The sequence below is a fragment of the Tauraco erythrolophus genome, chromosome 25 (assembly GCF_009769465.1).
Source record: "Tauraco erythrolophus isolate bTauEry1 chromosome 25, bTauEry1.pri, whole genome shotgun sequence".
Taxonomy (NCBI): Eukaryota; Metazoa; Chordata; class Aves; order Musophagiformes; family Musophagidae; genus Tauraco; species Tauraco erythrolophus.
In genome coordinates this window covers 1,541,838-1,568,301 of record NC_141489.1, presented here as the reverse complement: position 1 = coordinate 1,568,301, position 26,464 = coordinate 1,541,838, and the positions used below count along the sequence as shown (strand labels likewise).

General features: G+C 62.1%; 1 protein-coding gene and 2 non-coding genes across 3 annotated transcripts; 1 reads left to right on the top strand and 2 right to left on the bottom strand.

Annotated features, from left to right (window-relative positions):
- Window positions 1-1,977: 1,977 nt before the first annotated feature.
- PLXDC1 (plexin domain containing 1) lies at window positions 1,978-19,249 on the bottom strand. The gene is made up of 14 exons (XM_086626598.1): window positions 19,197-19,249; window positions 17,370-17,475; window positions 14,581-14,724; window positions 14,150-14,219; window positions 13,644-13,766; window positions 13,240-13,358; window positions 12,950-13,049; window positions 11,110-11,205; window positions 8,912-8,993; window positions 6,836-6,896; window positions 5,612-5,747; window positions 4,292-4,327; window positions 3,235-3,395; window positions 1,978-2,097 (listed from the first exon to the last, which is right to left on the bottom strand). The coding sequence occupies exons 1-14, from the start codon at window positions 19,247-19,249 to the stop codon at window positions 1,978-1,980; spliced, it is 1,407 nt and encodes a 468-aa protein (XP_086482724.1).
- Window positions 19,250-20,488: 1,239 nt separating this feature from the next.
- TRNAC-GCA (transfer RNA cysteine (anticodon GCA)) lies at window positions 20,489-20,560 on the bottom strand. The gene has a single exon. It is a non-coding gene; the product is annotated as a tRNA-Cys (tRNA).
- A 2,474-nt stretch (window positions 20,561-23,034) lies between these two features.
- Window positions 23,035-23,125, top strand: TRNAI-UAU (transfer RNA isoleucine (anticodon UAU)). The gene is given in 2 exon segments: window positions 23,035-23,072; window positions 23,090-23,125. It is a non-coding gene; the product is annotated as a tRNA-Ile (tRNA).
- Window positions 23,126-26,464: the final 3,339 nt, after the last annotated feature.

The window sequence follows — 26,464 nt, the reverse complement described above, 5'->3', positions numbered from 1 at the left end:
TTTGAATTCTTTCTACTTCAGGGAAAAAAAAAAAAAAAAGCAACCTTCCAGTTGAAAGCTTTATTTGGGAATAAAGTTTATCTTCAAAATATGTCTAAAGAGAGACTGTCTGGGCCATAACAACTTGGCACGACTCAGTCTGACTTATCCTGTTGGAGCATTTTGGTGCCTTTATGCCATAATAAGATGCAGCGAAAGTCTCCCTGGTGGCTACGGATGAGAAAGTATAATCTGGGGTCTAAATGCCACAAAGCATCCATATTTATCTTTAATGGCTATATAAATTCAGCAGATGAGAAGGAAAACATTAATTAGACAGACCCTGCCTTTGGCAGTAATCACCACCAGTGACAGCTGAACCAGCCAGTGGATAAAATATGCACCAAACATGATTATCAGAATAAATAACTGAGGATCAAGAGAAAATTTAAAAAAAAAAAAAAAAGGAAAAAAAAAAAAGCCCCATACAACCAACACCTTTTTTTGTGGGAGAAAGAAAACTTTCCCTGACTCTGGACTTTGGATTCTCTCTTTTCTTACACAAGCTTTCCCCAGTTCGGGGCCCAATCCTGCAGCTGGTGTCTGTGGGAGTAGAGTAGAGGATTTCTGCAGATTAGTCTTGAATTCTGATTGCACAGAAAGTGTAGAAAACCCTGAGAGGTCTAGTGTCCAAGCCCTTAGTTAGGGTCAGCTTCTGCAATCACGATATATGTGCAAATCCAGACCGGAGACCTTTCACAGACATAATAAAATAAAAAAGAAAAATTCCACTGATTTGAGTAGGCTCTAAAAACCAAGGTGATTTTTAGATTTTCTGTGGCATCGAGGCATGTGTGCCTTCACTCCTTATTGATGTGAAATGCCCAGGAATGAGCTTGGATTTGCTTCAGGATTTACCCCGTGGGAGAACACTGCTTTTGCAAGTGCTCCGTCCCCATCGTCTTCCATCAAAACCTACTCCGCTCCTGCTGGATTAGTGGCCAGGCCACCAGGATGTATTTTGAAGGAATCTAAGATTTTTTTTTTCCAGTCTCCTTTGGGGTAAGGGTTGTAGTTAGTAATTTAGCAAACTAAAAATGCCAAAAAGTGCATCAGAGCCCTTGGCTCGCACACATCCTGAAGGTGAAGCCTCCGCAGGGTTTTGCCCTTAAAATAAATCAGGTTTCCCTTTCTCCGGAGCAGGGGGTGGAAGATATTGCTTTGAAGGGAGGGGGAGGGCAGGGAGGTGAAGCCACGGTGGTGGAAGACCAACTGCAGGATGGAAAGACAAGGGCACAAGGCTTCTCAGCCATGAAGACAAAATTAAATGTTGCCCACCCCAAAAAGAAGGCAAAGGGGAGAGGGGAGAAAGGGACAGAGCTGGGGGAGAGGGGATGGGAGAGCGAGGTGAGCCCTGGAGAGCCAACCTTTCCTCTCCGGAGCCACCACCAGCACCTACCCCCAGGGACCCAGCCTCTCCCTGGAGAGGGGAAGAGACAACCAGCCCGACATTCCTGAGTGCAGGCAGAGCCAGAGTTCAGCAAAAATCAACTGGTTTGCTCACCCCAGGAGACTGGGGCTTGAGGCAACCGCGTATTTTCCCGTACTGGGATTCGTCCCCGCTTCGCTGCCCCTGTTAAGGCTCCCGGAGGAGGAGGGAAGGGGTCAGCCACACACAGCAGGGGGGGAAAAAACCCAACCACGAAACAAAGAACCCACGCCAAGCTAAAAATTCAACTGCACTTTTTTCTACCACTGCATCCAGGGCTCCAGTGCCGGGCTGCGGGCAGAGTCCGACGTCACAACCGACTGCTGCCGCGGGGAATCCAGGCGAGTCCAGCCTCCCCTCGCCCTGACTCATCCTTTTCAAAAGGCTCCATTGGGTCTTTTTCCTCTGCTTGCTCTTTCTTTTCCAAGAGGGGAAAGACTTTGCAGTAGAATAACAGAAGACTCCAACACTTGAGACATGGGAGGTTCGAGACGCAGGGGGAGAAGCGCTCAGCACTGTTCTGCTTCGACGAAGCCCTCCTTCTCCTGGCTGGCCGGCTCCACCTCCGAGTACGTCGCGTGGTTGGTGTGATTTCGGAATTTCATGGCAGGCCAGTGATGTGGCCTTCGCTGCGGACGGAAACAAAGACCCATCAGAAGCTGTGGCAGAGCCTTTCGCGCCGAGCCCGCGGGGAAATCGGAAACTCGGTCCTGACGCAAAAACAGGGCTGTCTTTGTGAAGCTTTGCCTTTTTATTAATAAAAATCGATTTTTAAAAATCGCTTCATGCTTAGGAGAGTTCACTGCAATGCACTGATCTCACTGAGCTGACCCCGCTAATAAGGTTAAAACGGGGAGTGGGGAGGAAATGGAAATTTTAAGTGAAATCTCGGAACAAGGATGGCTTGTGCCCGGGGTGGCAGCCGCGGATGGCCACGGGCTTCCCCTGGGACCACGGACACATCATCTGTGTCTTCTCTCTGTCTCCAAAATTGACACAACTGCGTTGCCCCTTCCCAGCCGGGTGTAAACAAACGCATTAAACGTGGCCGAGTGCTCAGGTCCTAAACTGGGAGAGGCCCCGCAGACCAGTCCTCTGGAGGTGTCTCTGCAAACAGGGCAGGGGGAGCAGAGACAGGAGCTCGAGGGAAAAGCCAGCGAGCGACCATAAAGGCTGAGGGCGAAGCGTCGCGGACTCCCTCCGCAGCAGCTCCTGCACCAGGATTCAGCCCCCTTCCGACCGCCTCGGGATGCTCTGCCGAGCGCTCTCCCGGCTTTTAACGGCAGATGGAGATTGTGGGACCCCCCTGTCTTTCCGAGAATTAAAAATTAGAGCATTCACACCACCACTTACACAGGAGCTGGTGGCGTGACATCTAGCAGGGAAGTGGGACGATTTTAGTCCACAAAACTCCAGCTGGGCAATTCCAAAGGCAGTGAGCTCCGTTATGTCACAGCTCCGACGGAGCCCTCCGGCCCGCCTGCGCGCCAACCGCTCGTGCGAGCGGGTGGAAGAGTCTAACGTTGCACGGGGGAGGGAAAAACAAGGCAACGTGTGAAAGGGAGCAAAATAAAACAGTGTGGGAGGGAGAGCGAGCCTAAGTTTAAAACATCATCAGCTGGAGGTTGGGAGATTAGCTGTGCCTGCAGGACCATGAAAAGAAATTGAGATAGGAACTCTGCTGAAGCTCCTCTTTGCTCTCTTCTCTAGAGGGTTGGGATGTGTGTTGAAGACAAAACCAGCCAGAGATAAGGTTCTGCACTCACCTCAATGAAGAAGAGGGCAGCGGTGGAGGTGGGGTGGCTGTTGATGTAGATCCCAGCCAGGACGATGGCTGCAATGAGCAACGCGGCCAGAACGATCCCCACAATGGTACCGGTGTGAATCGGGGCGGCCGCTTTCTTGGAAGGGAGGCTGCTTCCCACCCCTGCAAAAGAGGATTCCGTGGGGTCTCGGACTGTGCTGAGGCCTCCGTCAAACAAAGGACAGAAAAGCAAAGCAAGGCCAGACCTTCCAGAGCTCTGCACGTGCAACTGAGCAACTTGACCTGCTACTGTCTGGCTCAACCAGCGGGGAAGATGCACCAGGGAGTTGTCTGAGCTCTGGTGTCCCTTTCAGATGGCGGCAGTAGCTGGTTTGAAAGGAGATCAAACCACCACCATGCAGCAAGCCCTCCTCTCCGATCCATATTCTTTATATGTTGGCTGCTCCCTCTGGCAGAAAGCCATGAGCCATATCCTCAGCAGGGTCCTGAGTGTGTCTCACCCACAGCCTCCAGCACATCCTCGGCTACGAACACGCAATCGCACGGAGCCACAGAGGGTGCTGTGAAATCAGCAGGAGCATCACAGCAACGGTTCGGTCCCTGCCCTCGGGGCTGCCCCACAAACTCGGACTGACAAAAGATCCACGGGAACAGAGTGGAGCTGGGCTGAGGACGCTCTTTAAATATGGATTTTTACACTCTTTGGCCCAGCTGGGGCAATCCAAGCGAAAAAAAGGACCTTGTGTCCATGCAAAAACTGCAAAGAAAGGGAATTACACGGAAAGAGAAAACGCATCGTCTTAGTTTGCACAGCAGGACCAAGTGGGAAAAGCAGACAAAGAGCAGCAGGGTAAAACGGATTGGTCCTGGCTCCCGCTTTTCACTACCTGAAACAGCATTAACAGGGTACAGACAACAGGAGTCTCATCCTGATGCCATCCTCCAGCCCCAGTTTCACCCATCCGCCCCACCGGCGGATCCCCGGTGCGTTTGATTCCCAATAACATGTTTTTGCTCGGAACGCCGGTGAGCAGGCAGGGAGGAGATGAAGGGCTTACCTTCGCCTCCTGCGTACTGATTGAGCTTCGTGTCGTCTAAAAGAAGAAAACAAAGGCAAAAAAAATAAAGTCAGGAGCCTTCTGTGATCCCCTACATGCTTCCCACCCGCTTCCACGCCTCCGTAACGGGGCCCCTGACGGATCACGCCTCTGGCACAGCACTTCTGTGGCCAGTGGCAGTTTTAAACCTCTGAGTTTGGCAGAAGAGGAAGGCACCCAGAGGGCAACAATAGTGCCAGCACGTGGCTTAGGGTTTGTGGTCTTCCTTCACAAAGGTGGCACCTGGAGCACAAACGTCTGAGGCAACTGGTCTTCAAACACACTCGATGTGCGAAGTGGAGCACTAAGGGGGTGCTGGATGGGTGCCAGGTGCAGGCTGCGGCATCGGCAGCAACACGCTGCTAACACATCCCGAATAAATCGATGGGATGTAACGCTGGAGCTGCCTTCCATAGGGGCCAAAACCCAGTTCCATTCTTCATCTCGTTCCGGAAGAACCAGGAACGTACGAAGCTTTATGTCTTGATGGTCTCCACATCACCGCCCTCACGAGTCCAGCTGAGATCCTGACCCGGAATTCCCACTCCGCTTGGCTGACACAGGACCAGCGCGTCGGACGCGTTCCCAAACATCTCGGCGAGCGGAGCCGGCGCGCCGGGGCAGCCGGGGCGGGTCCGCTCCCGCGCTTGGCTTGATCCTTTGCTGTGCTTCTCCGGATAAAGTTCGCTGCCTGATGCAGCTGGGCTGTTTGTTCCCTTCCAAGATTACGAATTAACTTCATGCTTGACTATGTCCCAGAAAAGCCTCTTGTTCTTTTTTCCAAGAATTGGTGGTGAGTCGGGAAATCATCTCCGTGGTGGGGTCACGCTCCCCCTCCCTCGAATTGCTCCTTTCAAAGTCAGCTCTGCCAGCCAGGCTCTCCCTGCCTCCCCCCAGCTCCTTCCCGTTGCTGAAGGACAATTAACAACGTTCCTTCTTATTTATTCTAATTAGCAGTTTGCGTTAGGGACTATTAAGCAGCAAAATTGAAGCGATACCTGCCGCTAGGATCGGAGAAGCCAGCCCTGTGTTAATGGGATTCTCAAGCGTTGGAACACGGGTGTCCCGAGGGAAACTCGGGTCCTTACGTGGAGTTTTCCTGTGCTGGAACGAACACCGTTGGCGAGCGGAGGGCGATCACGAGCCTGTGCTGGGTTCTTGCCCTCTGCTTCCAAGACGGGTTTGTGGTGGTGTTTATTTGGCTCTGAGTTGGCTTTTTGGCATCGGAGTGATGGGGACAAGCGTGGAGGACGTGTCCCTGCTCCCCCCGCCTGCCCCTACCTTCCGTCGTGAGGCTGTCGATGAAGAGTGAGGCCGTGGAGGTGGTGACATCCACATCCAGCGGCGGGAGAGAGCTGTCAGGGGGTGCTGGATAACGGTCGCCTTCTGCTAAATCCTCGCAGGTCTTCTCATCTGACTGGAAAGAAAAGGAAGAACAGCTACTTTTCCTAACCCTCTTCCAGGGAGAGCGCCAGGAGCCAGCGGTGGGTTCCCAGGCTTGGGGCTGCCGAGCTCTTGGGCTTCAAACACTGGAGTGGAAGCGAGGGACATCTGGGACTCCAGAAGTGCCAGGAGAAATAGTGGGGAGGGGGGGTGACCTAGAGGTTGGAGGAGAGGAGGAAAAGTTTGGAAACCACTTAAATAGGACAAATGACAATGATCTGGCAAGGTCTTACAGTCTGACCTTCTTGCATCACTGAATGACCTTACATAGGTCCTGTGACCTCTCCTTTTCCCTCGCTCAGCCCTCTCGGTTAACAGGGAACAGAGCTGAGTGTTCAGCGGGGGAAAAAAGAACAACAAACAACAAAAAAACCCAAAGCAGAAACAGATGTTTCGTTAGAGCTGATCTTTCTGAGACAAAGAAACTAGTTCATCCAATGTGGAGATAATTGTGCTACCAAGGACAAAAAAAATAAATCACAAGGGCTCATTTCTTCATGCTTGAGAATGAGTAAGAGTCACGCTGCAGAAGGTGAGGAAAAAAAATTGCTCCATTTGGGAACTTACGGAGGGCTTGGCATCGTGACTGAACACAGCACAGAAACAAGACACCGGGACAGCAGAGACAGGTAACTGGATCAGACGGACCATCAGGTTGGATGTTAGGAAGTATTTCTTCTCTGAAAGGGTTGTCAGCCACTGGAATAGGCTGCCCAGGGAGGTGGTTGAGTCCCCATCCATGGATGTGTTTAAGAATAGGGTGGATGATCTACTTAGGGATATGGTTTAATAGGGATTAGGGATGGTTGGACTCGATGATCTCTAAGGTCTTTTCCAACCTAGAAATCTATGAATCTATGAATCTCCTAACTGTTCCAACAGAGACATCCTCTGACACGTGGATCAGTGTCCTGATGTCACGGGAACAGGCGACCTAAAGGGGCCCTCCATCGGCTCCGGAACAGCACGGGCCGAGCGGAGCTGGGGGGGAGTTTTCTGAGCGGGATACGGCCGTTGTCTTTCCTGCAGACCAGCAGAGGACCCACGAGACGTGGCTCTCACCTTCTGGCCGCAGCCGTAGGACAGCCACTCCTCCCGGTACCGGTCGAAGCCGCTGGAGCACCTGCGGAGAAAGGCAGCGTTAACCTGCGGCGGATGCACCCTGAGAGATGCTCTGGGGGTGGCATCGCTCCTGCTGAGCTGCCCGAGAGTCCCAGAGGCTGCGTACAGACACTGGGACAAACAAACATCTGAGGACTGGAAAGATGATGCACAAGTTGGTCTCCAAAGACATGGGGTTTCCAGTACAGCTGTGCTGGAAGGACCCAAATGTTCCTCTTCACAGAGGAGGAAAAGGGTCAACGCTGCTTCTCCAAGGGAAAAGGAGAAGCGGAGAAGTAGGAAAAATATATAGACTGAGTTTGAATTTCCATTCCCTGGACTAGGTGCCAGGGCAAGGCCGTAATCTCCACGAGGGTTTGTTTTGGTTTGGGTTTTTTTTTCCAGCAACATCTGCACAGGAAAAACATATTAGAGAAATTATAAACGACATCAGGAAAACACCAGCTAGAGAAATCTCTACAGAAACAGAGGGAACGAAACAACGATCTGACCTTTGGGAAGTCTCTGGGGATACCAAAATATGAATCAGGGGTTCAGCTCGTACAAGCACTTATTTACTCAGCCACCAACCCGTAAAAGAGGAGAAGCCACAGAAAACTTCAAGTCCCGCTGAGTCACTGAGATCTTTGCTTAAAGCACAGATCCTGCAACAATCACGGGCTCAGCAAAAGCGAAAACACAAACTCCACCGTCCAGAAGAGAGCTAAGAGGAGTCGGGGGTGAAATCCCTGAGCTGGACTCGGGATGTAAGTCCAAACCCTGGAAGCCACCCTATGGAATTCCTTGGGACAGATCAAGATCCAGACTAAGCCACTGTATCCCACGCTTGGTTCTGCCACCAAAGCCACATCTGGTTTCACGCATCTCTCCCAGCTGTGAGAACATCAGCCTGAAGCCACCGCGGAGCAACTGTCACCGAAAGCTGAGGTTCCCCCGGCTCGGGTTCTCCTCCGGCCCGCAGGAAGGCAGGGAACCAGCGCTGATTTATGGGGTCGCTTTGCTGATGCCTCAGGACCTTCCCCTGTCCCAGCAGCCCCACTCACACCTCACTGGAATTGCTGCATGCTCAGGAAAGGGTGTGAGTCTTGAGCGAAGCGAGAGAAGGGCCACGGAAAGGAGAGTGAAGGTGCCCTGCGAGCGGTGCCAGGGCTGCCCGCGCCTTCCCGGGAGAGCCGGGCATTTCCCAGGCCTGGCTGTCCCCGTGCCGTGCGCCTGGATCTGTGTTACTGGGTCCCCTCCCCTGCCACCAGCTCCAAATAAATATTTCAGCAAAATCTCATCAAAGCCTCTCGTGCGCCGTACCGCGCTGCTCGAGCCGGAGGAGAGCGCGGAGCGGGATGGCACGGCTGGGACGGGCAGCGGGGCCACCCCCAGCCCCCCACCTCCTCTGATCACCCCCAAAACAGCAGCGAGTGCCCCCCACCCTCATCGCATCTCATCCCTGACAAAAAGGGGATCCCCGAGGAGCATCCCTGGCTCCCTGACCTACCCAACCCTACCCATGCCAGCCTCCCCGCCCCGTGCTCCTCTCTCAAATCACAGCCTATGGGATAGAATCATAGAATCATAGAATCATAGAATGGTTAGGGCTGGAAGGGACCTTCAAAGGTCATCTAGTCCAACCCCCCTGCAAGGAACAGGGATATCTCCAACACTCCCAACTACAGGGATAACTCCCCCCCACTCCCCCCCATTTAATCTCACTGACAAAAATGTGACTCTTCTGTCTGGTCTCGACTTGTTCCAGCTGCTTCAGCAAAACATGAGGACCACGAACCCCAGCTCTGGGAAACGTCCCCTCTCAGTGGCTCGTAACCGGAGAGCAGATCGCCTCTTAACCATGCTGCCAGACTATGAGAGCAGCACCCTAACTAAAGCAAAAAGTAACAAAAAAAAAGGAAAATAAGAATAAAAATCCAGCAACACTGACAGAGGCGTCAGACCTGGCGCTGCACTTGCTCTCCCATCTATGGAAACGTTAGCAAGAGGAGGGCTGGGGGAAACTCGTGGCAGTACCTCTGGAGGACGTGGCACCAGCTGCAGTTGAAGGTCAGCTCCGAAGTCACACACGTTTCACAGCTCCGGTGCTGGAGACACGCTGCAAAAGAGAGAGGAGAGACATCCCAGTGACGTGCCAGCACCTGCACGGGCACGAGGGAGCGTGTGCTGGAGGTGGTGGCATGGGCAGGACCAGCACGGGCAGATGAGCCTCCAGCCCAGCCGCTCCCGCCAGGGACCTGCGGGACGAGGCAGCACCTTTCTGGGAGCAGATTCCCAATCCATCCATAAACATCCTCCCATTCTCTTTAGGTGGGAACTAAAGCACATCTGAGACTTATGCCATCTCTTGCTGTACAGAGGGTGTTTCTCAAGGAAGGACACAACACAAACAGTTTCATAGAATCATGGAATGGTTTGGGTTGGAAGGGACCTCAAAGATCACCCAGTTCCAACCCCCCTGCCATGGGCAGGGACACCCTCCACTACACCAGGTTGCCCAAAGCCTCATCCAGCCTGGCCTTGAACACTTCCAGGGATGGGGCATCTGCAACTTCTCTGGGCAACCTGTTCCTGTCTGACCCTCTGTTGCTATGTCCACACTGATTAGCTCTTCAAGAACATCTCTGTGCTGCAGAGGATGAGCTGCTGGCAGAGCACCATCACTTGCTCGTCACCCTGTCTGGCAACGATGGCCAAGAGGGCTCGTCTGCACCAAAAGCCAAGGGAACCAGCAGTTCTAACGAGCCCTTCGGGAGCCCCAGCAGCCCACAGCCACTGACCCGGTGCTGTGAAACACCTGAACAGCAGCACTGTCCCCGTCCCACTGAGCACATCTCTGTCCTGACCCACAGCCCCATCACTTCTCCACCCACCAGCTCCCTGTTCTGCCCCTCACACTGGAGCTGCTGCCCCGGACTGGGGCTGCCCGCACGCTCCTGGTGTCCCGGTCCCCTCCGCTCGCCCGGCCTGAGCTCTTCCCGAGCAGCTGCTACATGGAGGCAGCCAGTGAGCCCTGACCTCTGCAGAAGAGGCAGAGGCCAACCCAGTTCATCCACTTCTGACCTGAATAAGGCTAAAAATTAACCCCCCAGAAGAAAAAGTGGCGTCTAGCTCTCTCTAGCTCCGTGGCTCCTCTGCAGATATCACTCCCAGCTGCTGGGGAGAAACAAACCAGCAAGTCTTAAGGAGAAAAAATAGAATTATTGCAGAATGCTTATTTATGATCTGCTTCGCAGTAACCCTGCCTGCTGTTAAAATTGTCATAAAATACCCTGGGCAGACCGTTTCAAGGCATAACCTTGGTATCTCCGTGACAGATTTACTCTCCGCTCTGTATTTACGGGCTGCACGACGACTCTGCCTCGTGCGCGCGCGCCCTCGGATCCGAACGCTAAAAATGTATCGAACAGGAGCCTTAAGAGATTTCATCGGAGCGCGGAGGCGTAGAAAATGTCTTGTAGGCAGACCCGAAGTGAACCAGTGCCCAGCAAAACTAGCTGCAGCTCCTGGCGCGAAGAGAAGGAGTTTCAGTGGCTGGACTGGTGGGGAGAGCCGCCAGCGCAGGAAATACGGAATAAAAGCTCTGGGGCGAGGGGGGATCTACCCGTGAGCAACACGAGCCATGGACTGAGCTGCGCGGGGTGCTGGCACAGCCTGGGACCATGGCACATCGCTGCCAGGGACACCGCGGCAGGTGCCACCGGTCACTTGGCCGAGGAGCGCTGAGCGGATCAGGTGGGGTGTAATTCCCTTCGGACCCCTCCGTTACCAGCTTCTCCCACGCCAGCTGAGCTTTGCTGCATCCCAGGCTCCCGTTCCAGCTGCGGAGCAGCCAGGCTGGCGGGCACGTGGGATGTGCCGTTGGCTGAGGTTGACTCTGAGCCGATGGATCCAGACAGGGCTGCGTGTACGGGACGTTCAGCGACAGCCACGCACAGACCTTCTCGCAAAGGCAGAACGAGTTGGGGAGCCCAGAGTGGGGGGGACGAGCCGTACCCCGGCCAATAGCCCACCCGCCCTCCACAGCTCCAGCGCATGGCAGGATCCCAGCGTCGGGTGATGGATGGCAGCCACCCACCCTTCCAGCCCACGCTGGACCTGCCTCCTCCAGCCTCAGCTTCCCCTTCGGCTACAGACACGAGGTTGCCATAGCTGTTGGGTGAAACCACAGGAAGGAACCACGCTCCAGGACCCCACCAGCCCGCCCGACTTACTGGGCAGCGGGGTGAACTCCACAGCTGACATGTTGGTGATCTTGCTGGTGTCCAGCTCCACGCGGTGATACTCGTAGATGGTCCGGCGGCGCGACTCTGAAAGGCAGAGTCTTGGCTTCAGGTCGGGCACGAAGCTGCCCCGCGCGCCCATCCCTGCCCTGCGGAGGGGTTCGCCCCGCGCCCGGATCCCAGCACCCACGGGGAAAGCGCGTGGGGCTGCTGCTGACCCCCCGCTGAGAGGCAAAGGTGGCCCCAGGTCTTGGGGTGGTTTGGGCTGCAGAAGGGGCATGGGAGGTGCTGGGGTGAGGAGGGGTCTCAGGGCACCGATGCTCTGCCGTGTTTTGCTGGGAAGAGCTCGGAGCTCCCCATTCCCCTCTCCCTGACCAGAGGCTCCAGAGATGGCCGCGGTCCAGTCCAGCATCGCTCTGAACACGAAGCTGCACAACACATTGCTGGCCAGTGACTCACAGGGCTGCGAGCCTCCCCCGGGCACAGCTCGCCCACAGCCCAGCGCTGCTCCCCCCCCAAAGCCTCCTCCTTCCCCCATCCCTCACCACTTCGCTCAATTCCTTCCCCTTCCCCTTCATCCTGAAGGCCAGAGGGGTCTATCCTGGGTACCATCCTGGGTACAGGCTTCTCCCAGATTTTCTCCCAGCCTCCGCCGCTAATTGATGTGGTGACACCGGCCAGTGGTGGTGACACTCGCAGGGGGACAATCCAACCCATCCTTCCCACACAGCTGCAGCTCCTCACTGCTCTGCTCCGTGCTTGGAGACCAGCAGATGAGCAGGACAACACGGTCTCCCCTCCTTCCCCTCCTCTCCTTCCCTTCGAGCCTCCTTTCTCCACCTCCTTAGGTTTTTTGTGCCCGGTTCTTGCATTTCTCCTCCTCCGGCTCCCCCTCGCCCCGGGGCAGGCAGGAGGTGGGGGCAGGGGGCAGCCCCTGGGGGTGGAGGGCACCAGCCCGGGGGTGTGGGGAGGGGAGGCACCATCCACGGCCGAGGTTTTTACACCAACTGTTGCAAACGGGTAATAAAGGAGGGCCAGATGCCAGGCTCCGTAAATAACACGGAAAAGCGAGCGCGCCGGGTGCAGCGCAGGGAGGCAGGAGGGAGGTTTGGGCTCCTTGTGGCGAGAGGGGACGGGAGAGGCTGGAAGAGCCTTTTTGCTCCTTGCCTGCAGCTCATGGCACACATGGAATGAGCACACGGACACGTACGGAGCCGACCCCATGTCCTGACGACACCGGCGCAGATCCCAGCCCTGCCCGCAGCAGCGCCCGCGCCGCGCTACACCTTCAGGCCAGCCCAGAGCAGCAGCGGGGGGGCTGCAGGCTCCCCTAAACCCCCATGCCCATAGGAACGAGGCACCCAGCACCCCCCGAGCCTCTCGCCCATCTGTTGGCAACCGTTCTCCTTCCCCTCCTCCTCATCAGCTGGAAGCCGGGGAAGCGCTTGGCTGCTCGCAGCGATTCCCGGCACGCTGGGCGAGGAGCACGAAGCCCTTTTGCCTGCAGCACATCGCCAAAGCACACGGCATCCGTGGGCTGGGGCCGCCCGGAGCACGTGGCCTTGGCCATGGAGGTGCACCCCAAAAGAGGTGCACCCCAAAACGTGGGACACGAGGAGCATCCTTGCAGTCAAACCCTGCACGCCTCCCCACCGCGAACCCAGGCAGCGCATCCTCGTGTCAAAGCACCCAAAGATGAAGATGTCCCATCTCTCCTTCCCCGTCTGCACCCCTATCTCCCCAGGGGGTCCCTGGCACCCCTGAGGGAGGGAGAAGCCGCTTCCCAGCCCCAGCAGCCACCTCCCCCCATCCCTCGAGCGCGGGGACTCACCAGGCACGTCGGGAGATGGGTTGAGGACCATGAAGGCGTCGGAGAGGCCGGCTTTCACGGGGTGCTGGGTGGCACTGATCCGCAGCACTGGCACGGGGATCTGCGGCCGGGGAGAGAGCGCGATGGAGCCCAGCCCTGCCCCGGGCTCCTGCTGCGTCGGTGGCACTGGGAACGCCCAGACTTGGCATGGGAACAGTTTAAACACCAGATCTCCCCCCCTGACCCACTGGGATCCCCTGCAGGGACCCCCCGCACAGGTTTGTGCTCTCCCAAGCACAAACATCTCTCACCTCCTTGTACCCAAAGACGATCCTCCCGGTGCGGTGCAGGGCCGCCTGGAAGGTGAAGCTGCCCACGTCCTCCTTGCCCTGAAGGTAGACCTTGTCCCACTGCACCACGAAAACCGTCCCTGGGGCAGAGGCCAGCGCGGGTCAGTCCTCTCGCCTCTCCTCACCCCACATCCCAACAGCCCGACCCTCTGCTGTCGGCGAAGCTCCACATCACCTCATCCCCCGATCTCCAGCACATCACTCTGAGCAGACCCATGGAGAAGCCCCTTCCGAACATCCCAACCACCCCAACCCGGAGCTGCCCCGAGCTGCACCCAGTTTTCAGAGGCAGAGCGGGCAGGGGGGCTGCCGGCCCCTCCGTGCCTACGGCAGCCGCGGCGGCTCATGCCCGGAGCAGGGCTCACCGTTGTCCAGGTACTGGACGGTGGAGTTGCGGGAGTAGCTGGGGTTGAAGTTGGCCATGAGGGGCGCGACGTACTGCGTGGCCGTGAGCATGCGGTGGATGACGTCCCCCATGAAGATAAAACCTGCACGAGCAGAGGAGGCTGACACGGCGCACGCTCCCCCTCCCTCTTTCTGACCTCCCACCACCCCACCCAGGCTCACCCACCCCTTTTTTCACCCCCAGCATCCCCTCCCGGCTTTCCTCCAAACCTGGGTGACCCCCACCCCAGCCCCACATCCCCTCGACCGCTGCAGAACCCACGGCACCAGCAGCACCCGACTCCCTGAGCACCAGCAGCGGGGCAGGGGTCCAACTCGGACTGGAGGGAGAACATCCGACGGGCTGCAGCCCCTTCTCTGTCTGCGCTCCCGGGGCGCTGGGACGTGGGGTGAGGTTAGAGCGTGCGCCAGAGCCGTGCCCAGCCCTCCTGCCCGGGAACATCCACCTCGTCCCGTCCCGACTCACCGCCCGTCGCTATCGTGACCTGTCGCAGGAGGTGGCCGTAGAAGGGGAAGTCGAAGGAGAGGACGATTCTCTGCGGGAGGGAGACGGGGTGAGAACCGCGTTCAGCCCATGGAGAAACACCCGCTGTGGATGGGGGTGCCACTGGCACCAGCTCTGCCCTGGCTTGGAGCAAGTTCCCGGGGTCAGTGCACGGAGCAGGGGGAGAGGGACAGGAGCACGGGGTCCTGGGGGTGCTCACCCCCTTCTGCCCAGCGGGACCAGCCCCAGACTGGGGGAGACCAAACACTTCCCGAGCCCCGGTGTGCCCCAGGCTGTCCCGGGGACGTGGAGGGGCTGCTGCTGCCCTGGGCCAGGTGCCGCCGCGGGGAAATCCCTGCTGGGAGGGGAGCCCCGGGGGACCCCCCCACTGCAGAACAGCCCCACAGGCTCACCGAGGCCTGCCGGTGCGTGTTGGAGAGGATCCCGTGGATCTTCACTTGGCTCCTGTTGGCCGCTGCCATGTCGACCCACAGCCCCCTCCGACGGGCGTCCCCCGGCCCATAGATCCGCGACACGTAGTAGCTGTGGTTGTCCTCCTGCAGCCGGGGAGGAAGAGGGGGGGACAGGAGACAGCGTTACCCACCCTGGCACCACAGGGATGCAAACCCCGGGCACGGCTCCGAGCAGCCAGGACCCGATCCCAGCGCAGAGCAGCAAGAAAACCAGCACGGAAAAACCCCGGGCGAATCCAGCAAAGGATGCTGAGCGGCGGGAGAAGGTGCAGAGAAGACCCAGGAGAGCAACGGAGCGCGGAGCGGACGGGATGGCTGGAGATGCACGCAACCCACGAGAGACTTCTTTCTGGGAAGAAAATCTCCTGCTCCAGAGCCAGAGGCTGGGAGCTACAGCTCGGGGACCGCAGGAAGCCAAGCAAAGAACCGGAGACATGGAAGCCGGGAGGAAACGATTAACCTCGGGACAGGCAGCTCGGGGAAAGCGGCCGAGCCGTTGCCGCCAGCTGGGGGTTGAGGACGGGGGATGTTGCAGGGGGTTCCCTCGGTGACATTCCCGGAGTGTGGGATGGGGCAGGGATCACACCTCCTTGCTGTCCTCAGCCAGAGCAAGGAGAGGGACCCCGGGCATCCTTCCCCAGGCTCCCCGAGCCTGGCAGAGTGGAGCATGGACCATAGAGCCATCCCAGACTGGACAGGGATCCGCCAAAGGATGCCCATCCCGGCTGGGGATCCGCACATGTGGCTCTGTGGCAGCTGCCCAAGGATGCTGGCAGCACAGGTGATTTCCCGGGGCACAGCCAGCCCCCAGCCATGCCAACCCATCATGCCACTCTGCCAGCACCCAGCTGGGAGACATCGCCTATCCGGGGAGGCCAGTTTGTGCCAGGGGGAGGCCGGGAAGCATCTTAATTTTCCTTGGGAAAGCGCTGCTCAGCACCTGGCACGCTGCCACGCTCTGCTGCATTTCTGCCGCTCAGCTCCAGCCCCCTCCTCAGCCCCAGATCCCCCCTCACCCCCAGACTCCAGAGCCACCACACTCCTCCACCTCCGCCTGAGCCCTGGCTCCAGGGAAAGCTTTCCTGGCTCTTCCCTACAGCATCCACAGCCCCTTCTCTCTCCCGGAGCTCGGAGGGACTAACGCAGCCCACAGAGTCCTCCCTTTCCTATGGATGGGGAAACTGAGGCACAGGGAAGGCTGTGCCAGTACCTGCTGCATCCCAGTGCACGCTCCCCCGTGCAAAGGCTCCGGAAGCCCCTGAGACACAGGGACAGGCCAGAGCTGGGTGACAAGTGGCAAAACCTCCCGTGCCCTCGTCCTCTCCCCGTGCCTTCCCAATGTGTTCCAAATAAACCAGGGGGGGAAATAAGCAGGGCCGGGAGCGCGGAGGTGCTGGCTGCCGAGCTCCTGACCTCATCGCTGACTCACTGGGATGTCCTCATCCACCACCTTGCTTTGGTTACAGCAGGAATTAAGAGAGGGGTGGGTTTGGACACGGGAACAAGTGGGCAGAGCTTGGGAAGGGACGGCGGCACTGCCTGGCATCACACCCCTCTGCATCCTGTGGGTCCAGAGCTGCCCCTCTGCACCCCAAACCTGGAACGTTTGGGGAGGACGAGAGGGGAAACTCCACCAGACCCCGGCTGGCACCTCCCGAGGTGGGATCCCACCTTCTGCGGGTCAGACACGGCACAACGCAGCGACACACAGGGGAGCAGCACCCCTGACCTTGAACGTGGCCCCGCTCCCGGGGAGGGTTGCTCCGAGCCCCCCAACAGTGCCAAGCCCCAGGAAATTGCTGCCTTTTCCTCCTGGGAACCACAAGTGCTGTCACACCCTCCCTGTGGCTTCCCAGCATCTCCAAACGCCATGGAGGCCTTTGGTGGTTTTGGGCTGGTTTGGGTTTTTTTTTAAACACTTCCACATCAGGGACTGTTGTGGCTTCTGGCCACTCTCCATCCCTGATGGTCAACGAGCAGGGCCAAGCTGGAGCTCGAGCAGAGTGGAAACAGCCACAGCTGTTTTCCCCTGCACACTGAGCCACTGGGGCACTAATTCCACCGGATCCACAACCAGCTGCCGGCAAAAACACCGGGACAAGTCACCATGGCTGGTGTGTCCACCAGAAACCACCTTCAGCCACACATCCCACCCAATCTCAGAGCTGGGCAAGAACCCCCACCCCCCCAGCTGCCAAGGGACCTGCAGCCCCGCCACAAATAACCAGGAGCTAATTGAGGGCGGATAATTAGGCACAGCCGGGATGTGAGAACCAAGTCCCAGGAGGTGACACTGCTGCTACAGGAGCTCGTTAGCAGCGGCACAGGCTGCTGCCTTCCCCAGCTGGAGACCCCCCCATCCCCACACAGCCCCCTTGCCCCGGTATGGCCTCGAGCACCGCAGCAGCATCATCCCTGCTGCACGTGTGGTGCTGTGGCAAGCAAAGTGTCCTCAGTGCTTGAGCCCAGGGATGGCCCTGGTGCACCCCAGGGACCTGGCAGGGATGGCCGCAAGGCTCGGAGCGATGCCCAGGGCACGGCTGCCTCCGCACTGGGCTGTAATTACCCTCTGGGCTGCCAGGATCCGGCCCCACACATTAAATCGGAGCCAGCGTCTCCACCAGCTCCCTGCCCAGCCTGGAAATAGCCGGCGGTGGTCAGGCGCCTGCCGGATCCTGCCCAGGGCAGGCGGAGGGCAGGCGGTGGCAGCGGTGGGGGTCCCGACTCACCACGATCCGCGTCTCGTTGGCTGGCAGCGTGTCGATGGCCAGGCTGCCCCCCACCAGGTCCTGGCTGATGCGGGTCCCCTCGGTCCCCGGTGAGGTCTCCCGAGCTCTCCGCTGCCCTTCGCCCACCGCTGGGCTCCCAGGGGGACGTCCTGGGCGGGGGGGCACAGGGAAGGGTCAGTGGGGTCTCACACCAGGAGGGCACCCGCCTGCACGCTGGGATCAGCCCTGTCTCCCAGCAAGGCAGCTTCTGCTTAGGTGACATGAGTTTGGGGGGGTCTCAGCCCTGATAAGCAGCATCTCCGCGACGATGGAGATGCAGGAAAGGGCTTCTCGGGACAGGGATGGCCATGGGGCGCAGGGACGGTGACAGACACCCACGGCCAGGGGAGGAGAGCAGTGATGGAGGGGTGAAAGGAGGCAAAACCCCCCCAACTCGGCTGGCACCCCGCACACGCTGGTGCATGGGGAGGACGACGAGGCCCCAAGGATGGGGAAGATGCAGCTTCAGCAATGGGGCACCAGCACGGCCATGTCCTCGATGTCCCCGGCCATCAGTCCCCTCCTCCAGGCTGGTTTGGGATCCAGGTGCCAGGGCAGACTCCAAGCATCCATCTCCAAAAGAAACGTGTCCCTCGTCCCCTCCTGCCGCATCTCTCCCTGCCCAGCTCCAGTCCCGGGAGGGAGCGGAGGCCGGAAACAAGGCGCAGCGTTGGGGATGAAGGAGGGGGGGGACATGAAAAAGCCATTTGGGACCAAATCTGCAGAGATTCATGAGATTTCCCAGCAGCGCGGCATGGCGGAGGCGGTGCGGATGGCACATGCTCGCCCACGGGCAGGGACAGAGCCAGGACGTCTGTCCCCAGCGAGCGGGGCAGCAAAAACACCCAGCGGGGCTGTGGGCTGCTCCCCCCACCCTTGGGAGGGGGCTCCTGCCTTCAGCCCGGGGTCCCCAGGGGAGCAGGAGCTAATTGCTGCCTAATGAGCTCCTGGTGTTCTCCCGAGCTGTCCTGTGGGGCTGCCTCCTGTCCCCAGCGCCTCTAAGAGGGGAAACTGAGGCAAGGGGGAGCAGGGCTGCGCTGGTGGGAGCGGGAAGCCGGTGGGATGTACCTCACTGCTGCCAGACGGGGAAAGGGGGTCCACAGTTGGGGGTCACACTGGGGGCACTGGGTGGCCCAGCCCCTCGCTGCTGCTGGGAGGTGCGAGGTGCCCCCCGGGAGCAGATCCCATCCCACAGGCAGGGCTCTCACCAGCCCCCTCCCTCACCAGGCGGCTGTGCCCACAGCCAGGCCAGCACCTGCCGTGCCACGGGGCGTCACGGGTGGGGGCATCCCGGGTGGGGGCAGCCCAGGAGCAGGGCTGCAGCCCCCCTCCACTCCAGGGCTGCCCCGCATGGCGGGGACGGGGGATCCGGGCACCCCAGGGTGCCAGCGCCTTCGCAGCAGAGATGCCAGGGCTGCGGGGGGGCACGTGGGGCAGGGAAGGGGACCCCCCCGGCAGGTCCCACTCCGAGAGCGGCCGCTGTGGGCGCAGCGTGACCGGCACCTGCGTGCCCGGGGGGAACACGGAGACACCCCCAAAGCGCAGCCCGCTGCGGGGAGCCCGGGCGAGGCGCGACCCCTCCCGCTGCCCCCGGCCACGCGGGACCGCGGACACGGCAACCCCCGGCGGGGCCCGGGCGGGCGCACCGGACCCCGGGGCCGTGCACGGCGCTGCGCACCCGGGGCCACCCCTTGGACCCGCAATCCCGGGCTTCCCCCCGGAGCTCGCCCACCGCCCCCCCGGCCGCGCTCCCCGGCCCCCCCCGTACCTGCGCCCCGCGGGCCCGGCGCGCCCAGCGCCCCGCGCAGCAGGCAGAGCAGGATCAGGCCCCCCCAGAGCATGGTGGGGGCGGCGGTCCCCGCTCGACCCCGGCTCTGCTGGGGGGGGGGGGCTCAGCGCCCCGCCATGGGCCGGCACCCCCGGGGAGCCGCGCACGGAGCCGGAGCGGGAGCGGGAGCCGGAGCCGGAGCCCGGGCGGGAGCCGGGGGTGGGGCCGGGGGTGGGGCCGGGGGTGGGGCTGCAGCCGGCGGCAGGACCCCCCCCCATCCCCTCCCTCCTGGGGGGAAATCGGGGTCCGTGTGCTGAGCCCCCCACCCCCCGGCTCCCAGCAATGGGGGGAGACACCAGCGAGGGTGGGGGTCCCACCACCCTGTGTCCGTTGCGGGCAGCCCGGGGTCGGTGGTCCTGCATCCGGCTGGGGCGGGGGGGGGATTGCTCGGCTGAGCCCCCCCGCCTCACCGAGCCCCCCAGCCCCGGGGGGTTACGTGGCCCCCCCAAGCCGGCGCGTGGCCGTGCATGGCTGGTGACAAGCGGCCGCGCGGCCCCCGCAGCCACCGTGTCGGGGGTCCGGCGCCCCCTCCCACCCCGAGGCCCCGGGGCCCCCCCCGCCGGCAAACCCGCGGGGGACGCTCCTCCGCAGCACGCGGCATCCGTGGTCTGTCCGCTCCCTTTGCAGCAGGAGCGGGGGTTACCGGGGCTGGGGTCCCAGGGTGGGGGGTCCCAGGGTGGGGGTGTGTCCCAGGGTGGGGGTGCAGCTGGCACGCAGAACCCCCGGAGCCGCCCGCCGCTCCAGCCCCGTGCTCGGCCGGACGCCGTGATTTGGGCAGCGTTTTGGGGGGCTCAGGCTGCACCCCCAGCCCCTCCGTCCTTGGTGCCAGGGAGGTGGCTCAGCCCTGGGTGAGGGGGGCAGGGGCACCGCGCGTGCCGGGACAGGAGGAGGGTGCAAACACCTGCAAAGGTGAGACACAGACTTGGGGAGCAACTCTGCGCCCCCCAGCGCCGCACCACGGCCTGTCGCTGAAGCCGGGGGGTGCGGGAGCAACGTGGGGCCCTGCGCCCCTTCGGCTGCTCGGAACAGAGGAATTTGGGGGGGGGGGGGGGGGGGGCGGGCACAGCTCTGGGGGTCCCCGCCAGAGAGCTGGATCCGTCCTGCGAGAGAAAGCGACGTCCCCCCGGGGGATCCCCCGGGGGATCAGGCGGCAGCAGGAAGCGGCCCCCCCTTCGCTGCTGCGGGGGCTGGGGAGCGAATAAAAAGCGTGGGGGGGAAAAAGGGGGATTCCCCCCCCCCCTCAAGGAAAACAAGGGGGCACCCGGATTTGAACCGGGGACCTCTTGATCTGCAGTCAAATGCTCTACCACTGAGCTATACCCCCGCGCGCCGCTCGCACTGCGCCGCCTCCGCTAGCGGCGAGCGCGGCCGCGCCCGCTGCGCGCCCACGCACACGCGTGACACGCGCGGCTGCGGAGCACGCGCACGCTCGGGCACACACGCGCACACACCGCCCCCATCTCACCTACACCCCCCCACCCCCCCCCCCAGTACACGGGGGGGTGTCCCGTCCCCCACCCACTCACTGCCTGCACCGCGGGTGGGGTGGGGGGCAGCGGCAGGATGGGGCCCCCACGCTCATCCCGGGTCTCGGGGGGGGGGGGGGGGGGGCGGAGCATGGCACCAGCACCCCCAGTCCCCCCCTGCACGGAGCCAAACCCGGAGTTCTCTGCAAAGCCAGGCCCAGGATGGGGGATTGGGGGGCTGGGGGAGCACACGGACACCCCCCCCCCGGGAGCTGCCTGGGCTGGGGGACCCCCAGGGCTTTGGGGGTGCAGAGCTGCGGTGCGGGGCCTCCGCGGCGCTGGGGGGGATTAGCCAGAGACGGCAGCGACGGGGCGAGCGCCCAGTGGGAGACGGATGGGGGGAGCAGCCGTGATTGTGCCCCCGCAGCGGCGTCAATATTTGCTCCCTAAGCCGCGGCGCAAACACGCGCAGGGTGGGGGGGAGCCGGATCCGGGGGTCCTGGCCCACAGCCTGCCCCGGGCACCAGCACCAGGAGAAAGGAGGGTTGGGGTCACCCAGTGACCCCAGCAGCCGCCGTGGTTTTCCAGCCACCGATCCAGAACGTCCACCCCGTTTCACTGTCACCCATCAGCCTCTCCGCCTTCCTGTATACACATGGGGAAACTGAGGCACGAAGGCAGGGGGAGTCGCCCAGGGCAGTGGAGTCCCAGAGTGGGAAACGCCAAGGGTGGATGATCTCCTTCCCACAGCGGGACACATCCCTAGGGCCTGAAGGGGGGGAGACCCTGGTGCACCCCACTCCCAGCTCCTGTCCTGCCCCAGATGCCCCTGGGGACAAAACCCACAGGTGCCCCACTCTGGCAAATGGGAACCAGCCTGGGGGGGGGGGCTCTTCCCACTGCAAAGTGTATTGGAGAGGTGAGGGGGAGCACGGGGTGTCCCTGGCTTACGCCCCCTCCGTGTGTCTGGGGACATGGTGGTGGCATTGTCTGGGGGATGTGCTCAGGGGGGACCATTGGTGGGTTTGCCCAGGGCCGGTGCCAGCTTGGCCAGGAGATAAGGGCCCGGACACACAAACACCTCGTTTGCAAACCCGTTAGGGAAGGTGCAAAGCCCGTCACCCCCAAGACGTGTGTGCACAGGGGGTGGCAGATGGGGCATGTGCTGAGGGGGGGATGACACACACGCCAGGGCAGATGCCAACCGTGTGCCCGCAACTACCCTTCCTGGGGGCCACAGCATTTGCCCCCCGCTCTCTCCTTCCGCCTCCCGCTCATCCCCATTGCCCACCGCGTCTCACCACCCCAGGAAACCAGGGGGGGGCAAACACAGGAACCAAAGCCCGCTGTTGCACAGAGCCACTGGGTGCCTGGCAGGGTGCTGGCACCCACCGCCGCCCCGAGCTGTGGGGGGACCCGAGGGGCTGGTGGGCACTCAGAGGGCTGCACGGGGCTGGCACTGGAGCCATCTGGGCGCCGGAGCCAGACTGCTCCGAGGGGGCTGTTTACTTTGGGGCTGTTGCCCCCAGCCAGGGGAAGGCTGGCAATTATGTTAATCCCTTAACCCCTGATTGCCTCCTCCTTCCCCATTAGGTGGGCAAACAGTTTTAGCAGCGGGGGCCGAGATAGCCCGTGGGCTACATATACCCAGCGCCCCAGGCCCGAGCACCCAGTGCCAGCCACCAGCACCATGCCGATGTCCCCAGCCGTCCTCTGCCTCGTCGCCTGGCTCCTGCCCGCCGCCTCCGGCTACCTCTGGGCCTGGATGTACTCCTTGCCCCAGCACCTGCCCGACGAAGCCGCGCTGGGCAGAAGCGCCGGCCCCGGGGACAACTTGGAGGAGGTGAGTGGTGGGTGCCACCCCGCACCCTGAGTGTGGGGTGCCTAGAGGAGGGGAGGAGGGGGTGCAGTTGCAGCAAGGACGGATGGAGGGGTGGGAGGTGGGTTTGCAGTAGGGTGGGAGCAGGGGTGGGAGCAGATTTTGAAGCCAGGGGTGCAGCAGGGTGAGTCCGGGGGTGGGAGGTGGGTTTGCAACAGGGTGGGAGCAGGGGTGGGAGCAGATTTTGAAGCCAGGGGTGCAGCAGGGTGGGTTCCGGGGGTGGGAGGTGGGTTTGCAGCAGGGTGGGTCCGGGGGTGGGAGCTGGGTTTGCAGCCAGGGGTGCAGCAAGGGTGGGTCCGGGGGTGGGTTTGCAGCTGAGCGGGGATGCAAGAGCAGGATCCGGGTCTGCAGCCGGAGGGGGTCCCGGGGGGTGGGAGGGGGTCCCGGGGGGTGGGAGGGGGTCCCGGGGTGGGGGAGGGGCAGGGAGCGCGCGCGCGGCGGGCGGCGCCGGGCGCTCCAGTGGCGCAATCGGTCAGCGCGCGGTACTTATAGGGCAGTACGCGGAGCAATGCCGAGGTTGTGAGTTCGAGCCTCACCTGGAGCAGGACTTTTACGGGCGCGGCAGCTGCGTCCTCCTTCCCCCCGCGGCGGGTTTTCTTTTACTGGAGTCAAAACCCTGGAACCCTTCCCCCTGGAGCCGTTGCGGGGGATTTCCCGCGGGGAGGGGTCTCCCCAGCCCGGCTGAGCACCGCCGAGCTGCTCCCGGCCCTCGCCCCCCTAAAACGCTCCCGTACTCAGCCCAGCTTCGCTTCCAAACGTGTAGACAGGCAGATCGTGCTTCCTGCCGCTGCTTGGGGTCAGGGATGGGGTGAGGGATGGGGCGCAGTGCCCTGATGTGCTGTGTCCCCCCACGCAGGTGACCACGTGCAGCCCGGCCACCCCCTGCGCCCACGGGCACTTCTGCGACGAGCACTTCGGGCTGTGCCTGCCCACGCGCCCCGCGGGGCAGTACTGCCGCCGCGACACCCACTGCGCCCACGGCCTCCTCTGCATGTTTGGGAAGTGCCAGCAGCCCGTGCCCGATGGGCAGGAGGGTGAGCAAGGGTCTGGGATGGGGTCAGGGAGGGGGGACACATGCACACAAGGGACAGCCCCCCCAGCTTCAACCCTGGGAGCTGGGGGACACGATGCTGATGGCGCAGGGGATGACCTTCAGCATCAGCCCCGATGGTGCAAAGCCAACGAGTACTGGGGGCCACCCAGCCCCTGTGACCCCATCCCTGTCCCCCAGCCTGGGAACAGGCTGGGGGGGGGGGGGTGTCTCTGCTCCCCTAACCCTGCTTTCCACCCCGCCAGGAGCCCGGTGCCAGCAGGACGAGGACTGCGGTGCGGACAGCTGCTGCGCACGGCAGCACGGCGAGCGAGTGTGCCAGCGGCGGCTGGCGCTGGCCCAGAGCTGCCACGTCCCCCCCGGGGGTCTGGCCTTCAGCATCAACCAGGTGTGCCCATGCCAGGCCGGGCTGGTCTGCAGGGCCACCACACCCAGGCGAGAGTGAGTAGGGGGCTGCTGGGGACCCCTGAGCTGGGGAGTGGGAGTGGGGGGACACCTGGGTCCTGGTCTGGGCGTTGGGGGGTGGAAATGGGGCAGGGACCAAGGTGGCACCAACGTCCCCATGTCCTCTCCGCAGGAAAGCGTTCGAGTACTGGCCGGAGAAGAGCGAGTGGAGGTGCCGGCAGCCCTGAGCCGGCAGCGCTGTATTTATTCCCTGTAAATAGCGTGTCCAGAGCTGGCCCAGCGCCGATAAACTGGCCGAGCGCTGTGCTCAGCCTGGCTGCCGCCAGCGACCATCACCCTGGCAGCGGGGCGGCAGGAGCCCCACTAACTCCTGCTTCGCATCTTCGCCCCTTCCCAGGAGCCGGGCAGGTCCCAGCTCCATCCCTGGCAGTGCCCCCTCCCCAGGCACCCGCCGAAGGCCCACCCCAGGGGTGGGTCACTGCAGAACTGAGTTGTGCCCGGTCTCAGCGCGGGCCCCGGCAGCTGCAGACCCCGTGTGTGTCCCCCCGCCCTGCGCAGACCCCACCAGGCACGGCGGCAGGGCAGGTCTCACCGAAATGTTTATTACAAAGAACCAAGCGAGCGGGGCGAGTTCCCCCACACACCAAGGAGAATAAATAAATAAAATACACTTTGTTGGGTTTTTAAATAAAGTTTGTGGAGTGACATAAATACGGGACGTCCCTCTGCCCGCGGGAGGGCCAGGGGGGGCACTTGGCAGGCAGTGACACTGAGTCTCCCCTCCAATAAAAAGGGGAAACTGAGGCACAGAATGGGCGGAGGCAGTTTGGCAGCAGCAGAGCTGGGTGCCCCCGAGCCCCACGGCCTGCGCTGGCAAAGCTGGTGGTCTGGGTAAGGCAGTGACCCCGGGGACCCCCAGCATCGCCCCGCCAGGGGAGTAAGGGGCTGCCCCATAAGTGGGGCTGGATGTGGGGTGTCTCCACCTCACCCTGGTGTGGTCACCCCCTGCAGAGGTGGGGGGGGACGAGGGACACCCCGGGGTGGGTGCAGGAGAAGGCAGTGCCCCGGGGTGCTGTGGGGGGTGGTGAAGGCAGCCCTGCAGGGGGGACGGACAGACAGGCTCACAGACGGACGGACACAGCTGGACGGGGCAAGAGCAGACAGGCACGGTGGGGGGGTTGGCACGGGGGGAGGTTGGAGGAGGGGGGCAGGGGCCTGGCACTGCCTGGCACACCCCGGTGGTCCCAGGGAAGGGGGGGCAGCACAGGGGCCCCCCCAGGGCACAGGGACCCTCCGGGTGCTGCCAGGGCTGTGGCAGGCCAGGGCTGGGCAGCTGTTAGCATATGTTAGACCTCCCCAAACTGGCTCAGATGTGCCCCCCCCCCCCCGCCCCAAATCAGGCAGAGCCCCTCCAAGGCAAACACATGCAAACTGCCCCCACCCACCCCCGGGCAGGCAGCACCCCAGGGGGGCACAGCCTGGGGCAGCAGGGACCCCTCCACCACTGCAGCACCCCAAAGCCCTTCACACACCGCACACACATGCACCCCAACCCCCTCCAGCTGCTGGGGGGGCCGGGGGGGGGCTGTGGGGCTCAGCCGTGCAGGGGTGCAGTGCCAGGCTGCAGGCACTGGCTGGGGATGTGGGGGGCAGCTGGCAGGGACCCCCTCCCCACTACTACCACCAGCTCAGGGGTCGCCCTGCAGCCGGATGGCAAAAAGCACCATGGAGAAGCAGGGGGCACCTGGGGCGGGGGGGCAACCAGCAGGCAAGAGCTGGGTGGGGAGCACGGCCCCCCACCTCTGCCCAGGGGCAGGGGATGGGGACACGCCGGCCGCGGGCAGAGCCCCCGGGGTCCCCTTTGGTCATTTGCTCTCCCTGCAGGGCAGGGAGGGCCCGAGGCACCGTGAGATGCTGGGGGGCTGCGGCAGGAGGGGTGAGACCCCCACACACCAAGGAGTGGGGCAGGAGGAGACCCCAGGGCAAAGCAGGGGCTCCCCATGGCACTGCTGGCCAGGCTCCAGGGGCGGCACGAAGGCGACTAGCGGGGTTCTCCCCCACCCTAAAGCCATCGCTGGGGGGGGTGGGGGCATCCCCTGCCTGCACCCCCTCGCCCTAATGGATGTAAACGTCCTGGCCCCAGCCCTCCACGTCGCTTTGGTCGAGGCCGAGGGTCTCCGGTGGGTCGGGGCAATAGTGGTCCTGGCCCTTGGCTCGGCCCCGCAGCCCCCGGCTCTCACGCCCGGGCTCGTCCTGGTCCCAGGCGCCAGGGGGGATGTGGGGTCCAGCGCCAGGGGGACCCGGCGGCTCCTCCTCACCGGGGTCCGTCTCGATGTCCATGCAGCAGGAATCGCCGGGCTCCGTGCCGGCCGAATCCCGGCTGCCCGGGGTCTCGGAGTCGAAGGTGTCCTGGCGGGCCAGGCTGCG